A 12,224-nucleotide genomic window follows, 5' to 3' on the forward strand; every position below is an offset into this window, starting at 1 on the left:
TTGGGAATAGCTAGTATACAAAGAGGATGATTGGTTTGTCAATAAGCATTGCGCTTGTATAAGTATATACTTCTGCCTCGGTGGGGGCTGAAACAAAACATGACCTCTGAGCAGAGTTGATGACCTACATGTCAGCCTCCCACGGATCCAAGCGTCCGGCCATCCAAAAGTTTCCAAACTATTCTATTTATGGAAACAGTCGAGATCCCCTCGGGTGTGACAGGCTTTTCCATGTGCGCCCTCCCAAGAAGAGTCCGAGGAAAGAGGTCAAAGGCTCAACTTGTACTGCCAGATGGACTAAAGGGAATCCCCACATGATGACACAAACATCCTGAACTAGGAAATGGAATCCCCCATTTTTTATTGCCCAAAGGGAAAAACAGCATATTGACTGACAGGTACTTGGCCATGTGTGGAATCATCCTTTCATCCCTGACTTTTCATTTCTTCAGTCATGGGAGAGTTGAAGCCTAGCCTAGATGATTTCACACAAAAAGCAAGGTGCAAACTGAACAAGTCACCAGCCAATCAGTCACACACATAGACAATGAGCCATTCACACTCGTGTTCACAATTTTGAGTCATGAATGTTTTTGGAATGTTGAGGGAAGATGGTGTGCACAAAGAAAACCATACGTAAACATGTGGAGAAACCGCTGAACTTTTAGAATGAGACTAACAAGTAAATCACGGTACTGCACATACACAAATAAATTCCTACTTATTTTTATGATCGAATACAACCTTGTAAATTCTCAATGAGATACAACACGGGATAGAGGTTTTTTTTTTTTTACTTTTAATCAGAACCTCGAACCTCATTCTGGTGTAAAGATTCATATAAATAATATAATAATATAATATATTATAAATAATACATATAAATACAGATTGGTTAAGTACAATCAAAATTAAATTAAACTAGGGCTGTCAAATGATTAAAATTTTTAATCGAGTTAATCACAGCTTAAAAATTAATTAATCGTAATTAATCGCAATTCAAACCATCTATAAAATACCGTAATTTCCCGAATATAACGCGCACTTTTTTTCCCCAAAATCAACTTGTAAACTCATGGTGCTCATTATAAACGGGTACATGGATGGAGACAGAAATATATATGTATTACATATATATATATAAAAACCGATTTTTTTTCATTGACACGGCCACATTGTGTTGAAGAAACGTATGTGGCAACCCGTTGCCGACCATTACGGTACGTGACGTCACCGTTTTGTTTCGGTAATACTTCACTCTAATCGGCCGAATGATTTCGTCTGTGTTAAATTCTGCTTTTTTCACTCTTCATAAAGCACAGAATTTAGTTTCTTGAACTCATTTGAGTCGACGTTTATTGCCTCTTCGCAATTCGGACCATAACAAATGTAAGGACACACACTTCCTGTGTCCGTCAACTATATCGGTCCCTCGGGAAACTCAAACCCAAATAACAATAGTTGCTTTTGTTAATGTCGTGTTGACAGCTATGAGCTCTCACGGATTTCCGACTTACGTTCTCACTTTCATTTTACCGTATCAATCCATGGAAGAAACATTTATTCATCATGAGGAAACGAGCAAGTTATACAGCAGCCTTTAAAAGAAAAGTCACATCTGTTTTGTTTTCTCCTAGATTCTGGTAAGTTGGAGAAGTTGTCAAATCATATTATTACCGTAAATATTGTCAGTTTACGGTAATGTTTTGAACTACCAATGTGCTATGCTTGTGCTGTGTTTCACCAGTCAGTAAAATGACATCTCTGTATCTGTACACAAGCTCTGTTTTCTTCTAAAATTAGGGTGCGCGTTATAAACGGGTACAATAATTTTCCCTAGATTTTACAAGTAAATTTGGGGTGCGCATTATACACGGGTGCGCCTTATATTCGGGAAATTACGGTATGCCATATTTTTCTGTAAATTATTGTTGGAATGGAAAGATAAGACAGAAGATGGATATATACATTCAACATACGGTACATAAGTACTGTATTTGTTTATTATAACAATAAATCAACAAGATGGCATTAACATTATTAACATTCTGTTATAGAGATCCATGGATAGAAAGACTTGTAGTTCTTAAAAGATAAATATTAGAAAGCAAGTTGTAGAAATTTTATATTAAAACCCCTGTTACTTTTTTCGTTTAAATAGAATTTGTAAAATTTTCAATCAAAAAATAAACTAGTAGCTCGCCATTGTTGATGTCAATAATTACACAAACTCATGGTGCTGAAACCCAAAAAATCAGTCGCACCCAAGCGCTAACAGAGGGCGAAAAAACACAAGTAACAAGTGCACATGACAGTGTGCTGTCATTTTAAACTGTTTGAGCGGGACATGTGCGCTAAATGCGTCAAATATTTTAACGTGATTAATTTAAAAAAATTAATTACCGCCCAATAACGCGATAATTTTGAAAGCCCTAAATTAAACGCAAAATATCAATAAAACTCTTTTTTTTTTCAGATACTGCTACAGATCTCTCTACTTAAGAATGTCTCTACATACAGAATTTTCAGGTTAAGACACGCCTCAACGGGAAAATATTGCCTCTTGTTAGGAAAGAAATTTCAGGATACGAAAGGCAAAAATACAGTACTGTTGGTACTCGTAGTTCCTTTAGTTTACCTAACGTAACATACTTACAGCTGCTCAGCCATTGGCTATTGCCTAGCATTCCTGGCATCCAATTGGCTAAAAGGGACCGCTACTGTATGTGTATGTGTGTATGCCAGCGTCCTCTACATTCGCCCCTCGTGTTCCGAAAGCTTTACATGAGTGTATTAACTTTTATTCTTAACTCTATTTTTGGTTTATTACAATATGTAGAACTCTATTTTTATTTTTATTGTGCAATAATCTAGTCGTAACATGCATATGTTACATGTTTTGATGCATTTTTAGCATTATAAAAGATTTATGTCTGAATTTGGGGGGGCTTGGAACAGATTAAGGCATTTACATGGTAAACACGTCTCTACTTACAGAATTTTCAAGTTAAGAAACTACCTCCAGAACCATTAATTTTGTAAGTAGAGGTACCACTGTATTTTGTTAATAAGAATGGCTGAACGTCAAAAATGCTTCAACAACAAAATTGCTTTGTATTATTGTTTTTGATTGATTTAAGTGAAATGTAACTAAATGTGTTTAATTAATACTAGGGCTGTCAAAATTATCGCGTTAATGGGCGGTAATTAATTTTTTTAATTAATTACATTAAAATATTTGACGCACATGCCCCGCTCAAACAGATTAAAATGACAGCACAGTGTCATGTCCACTTGTTACTTGTGTTTTTTTGGTGTTTTGTCGCCCTCTGGTGGCGTTTGGTTCCGACTGATTTTATGGGTTTCAGCACCATGGGTGAGCATTGTGTAATTATTGACATCAACAATGGCGAGCTACTAGTTTATTTTTTGATTGAAAATTTTACAAATTTTATTAAAACGAAACCATTAAGAGGGGTTTTCATATAAAATTTCTATAACTTGTACTAACATTTATCTTTTAAGAACTACAAGTCTTTCTATCCATGGCTCGCTTTAAGAGAATGTTAATAATGTTAATGCCATCTTGTTGATTAATTGTTATGATAAACAAATACAGAACTTATGTACCGTATGTTGAATGTATATATCCGTCTTGTGTCTTATCTTTCCATTCCAACAATAATTTACAGAAAAATATGGCATATTTTATAGATGGTTTGAATTGCGATTAATCACGATTAATTAATTTTTAAGCTGTAATTAGCTCGATTAAAGATTTTAATCAATTGACAGCCCTAATTAATACATAATATGAAAAACTGATAGAAGGACCTTGAATGTTTTCATTGTCCAAAGACTCAATATCGTAACATATCATCATGGACATTGTTGTTGTACACCACTATTGCATATTGTATGTTTATTTTCTATCCAGCTTTAACTGCAACTCAGTAACAACAGAATTATGTTTTAAATTAAATACAGTACAATATAGTAGATAAAAATTCCAGACTAGTTTGATTTGAAGAGCGTGAAAATCACCTGGCATCTTTATTGGCAGAACGTTCCAATAATAAAATTCCTCCTCAAACACTATGGGCGTTCTTGCATACATTCCTCGCTATTGGTTGTCATGGTGGCCGAGGGACGGCTCCTCTATAAAAAGTCCTGCTTTCCTCTGTCCTGAGGCACAACGACAAAGAGATCACAACCTTCTGCTTTGACGCAAGCTAGAGACCGGGAGAGGAGGGAAACGTCAACCCTTAAATCAAGGACTCAAGCTTCAGCACAGTCAATTTCTACGCTGCATAATATAACGTATATAAAATTGAGCTCTTCTTGCTGCAAGGATGACCTGTTTGTGTTATAGAGCTCTTTTTCTCATCTGCTTTACAGCACAGGTAAGACATTTTCAGACATGCTATCATATTCATGTTTTTAGAATTTAATTCTGAATGGATTTTTCAATTTAGTTAAGATCACTACCATTTAGTTCATATTTGAACTTGAAATTGTTACAAGCCTTTTTTCTATTTTGGAATATCTGCTGATTAGCTTAAAGAAATCACAGGGATCTGACTTAATGCAGTATCGACCTCAGTTTATATTTACCAACAACATCAACATTTTTCATGCACTCTCTCTTAAAAACAACAACAATCAAACTATACACCAATGTATATATATTTTATTTAGAAAGGACCCAAATTTTTCTTTTCGTCTCAGGTGTTGACAGTAGCCTGGTCCCAAGTATGTCCACGGAGGTGCAAGTGCCAAGAGGAGCCCCCGATCTGTGACCCCGGTGTGCCCCTTATCCTGGATGACTGCGCCTGCTGCCTCACGTGCGCTCGTCTGAAAGGTCAGGCGTGTTCGGAAATGAACCCCTGCGACACACGGAAAGGCCTGCAGTGTGACTACACCGCTGGCAAAAACAAAAACACGGGCATATGTGTCGGTGAGTCATTGTGTTCTCAGAGTGATCACCTAATATTAAAAAATAACCTTAAAATTCAAGATTCTCTGATGGTCTTTTACTTCAAGTTCACGAAGGAGAAGTCTGTGTTCTGGATGGTACAGTCTACCAGAACGGCCAGACCTTCTTCCCCAGCTGCAAACACCAGTGCATGTGCCGGGACGGGCAGATTGCCTGCATACCGCGCTGCAACATTGATGTCATGCTGCCCGGACCTGATTGCCCTGTGCCACGCAAGGTCCAGGTTCCTGGAGAATGCTGTGAGAAGTGGGTGTGTGAGCCCCAGGCTGAGGCCAGCGCACTGGGAGGCTTTGCTATGGCAGGTGAACAGATACTTCATTTGACACACCTGGGTACTCTAATAATAGTCTGGAGTTGCACCAACAGCCAATACAGTGGACCCCGACATGTCCACAGATGAATTATTATCAATTTCCCCCCCCAATATTTTTAATATTCCTGACATCCAAAAACATGCACTTTAGGTTTCTTTCAAATTAAGTTTAAATTTTAATTAGGTGTGATTGTGAGTGTGTATGGTTGTTTGTCAAAATGTGACCTGCAATTGGCATCCAATTCAGGATGTATTCTGCCTCTGGTCCTTAGTTAGCTGAGTGACGCTATGGAAAAGTAATGAACAAATGAATAGATTACTTCCTTATTTTTGTGAACCAGCCAAGAACATTTTTATTTCAAGCAATTGTTTTGTTTTGTTTTGTTTGTTTTGTATGTTTGGGGGGGGTTGCAATGTCATCTCAATATTTGCTTGACAGCCTTGAAATTAGTTTGTGATCACTACTCTTATCAATGAGTGAGTTGGATTTGGTAAAAATTGTTTTCCATGAAACGAGCTGTAGCCTATACTACGAAGCCAGTTTTCTGGCTTAGCAGGGTAACTTCGAGAGTAACTTCATCACGTGCGACCTAAGTTCGCAGCTAAGCGAGACGACAAAAGGTGGATATGTTGGAACCAAGAAGTGTTGCCATGGCAACACACGCCACACGCCAAACCTGGTCGTCTTAGAGTTAGATCTTGCTTAACCCCAGAATTCTAATTAACCACGCAATAATTAAACAGCACTCCTCCGCGGACGTGTCCTCCTGACAATGACAACGTACCTGGACGACCCATACGACATTGGCGCGCGGATTGTGAGGGGCTCTCTTCGGAGTGCACGGGTTTTTGGAGACCGCCAGAATCCGCTGGCGTACCCGGAAGATGTTCTCCATGAAAGATTTTCAGCTGAGGGAATTCTTTACCTGTGCCAACTGATCGAGGCGGACGTCACTATAATGTAACACGCCGAAGTCAGGCCCTCACAAACGGGCAGATTGTGTGCCTCTCCGTGCGCTCTTTCGCCAGGGACAATATATGCATTCCAATGGTGATGCTGAATATCTGCGTAAGAACACTGTATGCCGTGCGATTCGAAGTGGGGTATGGAAACGCTTCAAATTGATCGTTGAAATTGCTGAATGTAAACGAATGCGGAGCTTTGCTCTCATATACAAGAAATATATTTAACGAACTTTTCCAGCGTTATTTCGTTGTGTAAATGAGTTAATAATAACCATAGAAATATGTAGACTATTTAAACATTGAGAAAACTTGCGTTTTTTTTCTGCCAACTCGAAGAGATTAAATTAAATGTCAAATCCACTGATAGGACAGACGCACAAATATAAAAGATATAAATGTTTATTGAATACTCATCTTACAGTCTTGTTTAACTGTGAAAATTCGTTACAAAAGACGGGCTTTAATTCACGCAACAACGCATGTCATCCCTGCATTTCCTTCTTCTCCTGAGTCCTCACAAAGATAACATAAAATTATGGGGGGGGGGGGGGGGGTCGGGTCAGGCTCGGGCCTGCAACTAAAGTTAATTGATCGGGCTCGGGTCGGGCTTGATTTTTTTAGGCCCAAACCAAGGAAAAAAAAAAAATACAGTCATACAGTCAATGGGACTAAACATACAATTATCCTGCTTCATGTGATGATGTGCCATAAATTATTTCTTACTGTTAACGTACCAAATCTTATTTTATTGTCCTGACAGCAGGCTTTATTTCTTTGCATGGACATAAGTAAACTGGCATATTGACGCATTCACAAATCACACGATCTGTAAATTCGCTGTCAACAGACCCGTTGAGTTCTACTCGCTGAAACGGTGTTTGATTTCGCGGTGAGGGTGGATTTTAATTCCTCATAACTCTGTATGATCATCGCGCATTCCTCCCCCGTGAAGTAAGGTGCCCGTGCCATCGTCACAAGTAGTGTTTGACTCTGGTCTCCGCCCCCTTTCATGTGAACGCGCAGTAACTCTGACTGGGTTGACACAGGTTCGACTAATCAACCTCATAATCAGCGTCGTAGCACCGACTGACCACAGACTAGACAACCAGGTTTTGTCAACTCCGGTTACCCTCTGGTAAACTGGATTACTTCTGGGGAGGTTGAACTCAGTTCGTAGTATAGGCCACTGGAGAGGAGCCAAATAATAGCTCATCAGATTTCATAGCACCGCCACCTGCACCACTCATGTGACATTGCAATATTAACAACAGAAACTGGGCTAGATTCATGTGAAATTTGAAAGCAATTTGTTATAAAAGTCATAGATCTAAAAAGATTTCATTCTGAAAGCTGTTTCTGTATGGTTGTCCATCCTTCTATCTAAACTACGTAACTAAATTAGGAGTTTCTGTAGTATATGATAGTTTACCTGAAATGATACCAACACCCTCGAAAGAACTAAGACAAATCTGATACTGCTCTCGTACTGGACTTTGTGCGACATACAGTAGTCCCCGGACTTGAGGAAACACATTCCTGGTGTCTTATTGGTGCGAGACGCAGAGTTGAAAGGTTATTTACTCAACTCTGACCTGTCAGAGGAAGAGGCTGGAATGAAGCAAAATGCAGAGGAAACAAAGTGTTATCACCTCAACCTCAAATGTGAAGCACTGGTGTGATTTTTGATTGTCTACTTAAATTAGGAATTTGTTTATTTTTCATTGAAAGTTGATATTTTCAACTATCTTTTAACACAATGATGTTCTCCTGTAGCCTTTCGCCAAGAGGAAACAGTGAGCTTTGATTCGTGGGACCCCAGTTTGAACTGCATCGAGCAAACCACCGAATGGGGTGCCTGCTCTCGGACCTGTGGAATGGGGGTATCCACCAGGGTCACCAATAAGAACCGCCGTTGTGAAATGGTGAAACAGAGCAGGTTGTGCATGATCAGACCCTGCGATGACCAGGAGGAGCAGACAGCGCTCTCACAGCCAAAGGTAGGTTTGGAGTTGTGTAGGGTTGCAGCTTACAATTATTTTGAGGAAAAAAATTAATAAAATAATCGGACGATTAATTAAACGATTAACCGAGTAACCGTTTTTCAATTACCTTCACACTTTAACTTGAAGTTGCTTTAGGCACGTTGTTAGTAACAATGAAGACAAAATGGATGACTATTTCCTTCAAAAATAATATTTTGTTACAGCTCCCTGGCTTAACTGTAGTCCACAACCGTACTATTTCATGTACAAAAAAAATTTTATTTTTAATAAAGGTTGTGAGTATAAAACATAAAAATAATTTCCTAATACACAAATCAGACAAATGTCCTGTTCATTCAAATAAAAGATATGCTGCTCAATGACATTTTTTCCTTGTGGGCAAATCACTGACATAAATTGTGTCAAAGACTCATTTATTTTATTTAAACAAACCAAACAAAAGAATTGAATAAGGACAAGGCAGACTGCAATGAATCAGTTTACCTTAATTACAATCCAAATTCAATTTCAAAGTACACTCTCTTGTATGACCATTTAGAGTTTGAATGGAGTTTGTGTTAAAAGGAGACTCTAAGCTGTCATATGAATGGGTTTTTGTGCGTGGTTTCTTTATAAATAGAAATGAGACGTTGCTATCTAACAGTGACTCAAGTGCTGATATGCTTTCCAAAACAATGCCCTCACAAACATTTAAGACACTGATTAGCACAATCGCTAACTAGCTTAGCGCTCCATGCTAGGTAGTAATGTCTCATCAACAAAGAATACAAACAATACAATTGGCGTCATTTCCTCATCTCTTACAGAGGCAGACTGGATCTTACAACACAAAAGGCAGTCTAACTCTCGACACTTCATAATATCATTCATTCAGCAACTCCACATGAGTGTAGCAGTGAATTCTCTCTCTCTTGCTCTAATCACTGGCGCGTGCGCAACCTCACATTACATACAAACAAGGACCCAAACGGGACTGCTCATAGCTGCCGGCAAAAATCGATTATCAAATTCGTTGGCAACTAATTTTTTCATCGATTTTAATCGATGTAATCGATTAGTTGTTGCAGCCTTAGAGTTCGGCTGTTTCCCCTAGATGTTACCAGTTTTTTCTAACTTCTTTACCATGGAAATGAACTGTAAACAAAATTATATATATTATCTTTGTTATCTTTGTACTCAAATGTGTCTTTCCCGTTGTCTCCAGAGAGGCAGTAAGTGTCAGAGGATGGTACGGAGCGACACCGCCCTCCAGCTCTCCTACAAGAACTGCACTAGCGTCCAGGCCTACAAACCTCGATACTGTGGCTCCTGCACAGATGGTCGCTGCTGCACCCCACACAGAACCAAGACTGCCTTGGTGGAGTTCACGTGCGCTGGCGGTAAAACCAGCAAACGACCGGTCATGGTGATCATGACCTGCGTCTGCCACAGCAACTGCCCACGAGACAACGCGGTGTGGCAGCCTTCGGAGCTGGGCTACAGTGGTATGACGTTATAGGTCATTAACTGCATATATATTTAAGAATTTCCTATGAGTTGGACAAATTTTTGTTCAAATTCTTTAACATGAGTTGTATCAACTCTTAACTGTAGCCCAAAGTATGCAAAATAATTGGTGATGTGCAAAAATGAGAGTCAATTCCTCATCAGAATGAAAGCACTTATGATATAACGAGTCTCTCCTGTTTTAGAGACTAGATTATAAAAATGTGTATGCTAGGAACTACATTGTAAATGACTGACAAAGCATCCAGAGGGAATTTATGAGACAATATTGAACAGTCAACGCAATGTGAGGGTTGTCTAGTTTAGTTGGAATGCTGCAATTAACCCCGTGGGTATATTAGTGTGGAATAAAAACAAACATTTAACCCTAGTTCTCAGAGTAAAAAGTATTGCATGACAATGCTAACACATGTTCTAATTATATGCATGCAGTTGACAATTTCCAAGTATTGGATGCATTTTTAGAATAACTGAACAGTGCTCCCTGACATGGCCCTATAAAAAAAGGCTCAACCTATCATCAAATGTCAATATTGGGACTTTGTGTCATTTTTAACATCTGCCTGATATCTCCCCTGGTAGCTTGTGGCCATTAACACAATAGTTGTTGTATATTGGAAGTGAATGACAATGGGTTTTGGTAAATAGTTACTTGCTGAAAGTAATTGTGGTTTGTTCTGAATTTTTTATTGGGGGGGGGGGGGGGGGTGTTCTAAATTCACGTCATCTCATCATATCTTTGTTCTAACTCATCTCTGCTTATTGATGTTTAAAGTCTTTTGAAAATAAAAATATTTTTATATTTAATTTTTTACCTATTATTGTCCTCATCTACTCGTTAATATATTTTGTCCATTTTATGTACTGTTCATCCTCGTTAGGCTGGCCGGTGTGCTAGAGTATATCACACTTAATGCATTTTCCTAATTGCTTGTGCTAAATTTTACTTACTTTCAATATTTGTTTATATGAAAACAAGAGAAAGTTCTTACTTTGTAATTCAGCAAAATTATATCCAAATGAAAAAGTACACATACATAGATGTGTTCATAACACATGAATGAATAAATGTAATTCAGTTACATAAGCAAATATAATATTTGTTCTCCTTCTTCATGATCATCTAAAATGGGGTGTTTGTATGATTTGATGAATTTGTATTTATACAACACCACAGTGAATGTCAAGACAGTCCTTTTAAGATGTGAACAGATTTAATTGAAGTGTGTAGGCTAACAATTTTAATAGAATATGATTTACAGCCAACAATTGCAGACATTTAAGGTAAAGTACACCAATTTCCAAGGATGCATCCAAAAACTAAGAGCTGTTTAAACTGTCATGTGCAGTATACCGGTAGTCCAATTTTGCATAGAGAAGGATCAACTTTATGTCAACCGGTTATTTGGAGGTACGAGAATGAAATGTCAGTTAAACGTCATTTCTTTGTGTTTCAGATCAGACTACAGTGGTATGAAAAATATCTGAACCTTTTGGAATTTCTCACATTTCTGCATTAAATCACCATCAAATTTGATCAGATCTTTGTCTAAACCACACAGATGAAAATACAGTGTCTGCTTTGGCTAAAACCACCCAAACATTTATAGGTTTTCATATTTTAATGAGGATAGCATGAAAACAATGAAAGAAGGGGGAAAAATAAGTCAGTGAACCCTCTGCCAAATGTGACTTGAAGAGCAATTGAAACCAATTTCGATCAAACATTTTAAGTCAGGTGTGTGCCCAATCACTGATGAGTGGTTTGAAGCTGCCCTGCCCACTATAAAACACACACCGGGTAAGAATTATCTTGATGAGAAGCATTGTCTGATGTGGATCATGGCTCGGTCAAAAGAGCTGTCTGAAAACCTGCGATCAAGGATCGTTGCTTTGTATGAAGCTGGGCAAAGATACAAAACCATCCGTAAAAGTCTGGATGCTCATCAATCGACAGTCAGAGAAGTTGTCTACAAATGGAGAGAGTTTGGTACTGTCGCTTCTCTCCCAAGGAGTGGCTGTCCACCAAACATGACGCCAATAGTTCAGCTCAGAATACCCAGAGAGGTAAAAAAGAACCCGAGAGTGTCTGCTTAAGACTTACAGAAATCACTGGCACAGTCCAATACCTCTGTGCACACATCAATGATATGTAAAACTACTACCAAGAATGGTGTTCATGGTAGGACTCCACGGAGGAAGCCACTGCTGTCTACAAGAAAATATTGTTGCTTATTTAATGTTCGCAAAAAGGCACTTAGACACTCCACAGATGTTTTGGCAAAATATTTTGTGGACTGATAAAACCAATGTTGAATTGTTTGGGAATAACACACAACGTCATGTGCAGTGTTGGGCACGTTACTTTAAAAAAGTAATTAGTTACATTACTCACTACTTCTTCCAAAAAGTAACTGAGTTAGTAACTGAATTACTCTAT

At 38.4% G+C, this 12,224-nt stretch overlaps 1 protein-coding gene across 1 annotated transcript; it reads left to right on the forward strand.

Annotated features, from left to right (window-relative positions):
- The first annotated feature begins 4,211 nt into the window (after positions 1-4,211).
- Positions 4,212-10,419, forward strand: LOC130914933 (CCN family member 3-like). The gene is made up of 5 exons (XM_057834528.1): positions 4,212-4,403; positions 4,729-4,957; positions 5,044-5,298; positions 8,049-8,272; positions 9,483-10,419. Exons 1-5 carry the CDS (start codon positions 4,353-4,355, stop codon positions 9,774-9,776), a joined length of 1,053 nt encoding a protein of 350 aa, XP_057690511.1. The 5' UTR covers positions 4,212-4,352; the 3' UTR covers positions 9,777-10,419.
- The last annotated feature ends 1,805 nt before the right edge of the window (positions 10,420-12,224 follow it).

The sequence above is a fragment of the Corythoichthys intestinalis genome, chromosome 4 (assembly GCF_030265065.1).
Source record: "Corythoichthys intestinalis isolate RoL2023-P3 chromosome 4, ASM3026506v1, whole genome shotgun sequence".
In the NCBI taxonomy this organism is placed as follows: Eukaryota; Metazoa; Chordata; class Actinopteri; order Syngnathiformes; family Syngnathidae; genus Corythoichthys; species Corythoichthys intestinalis.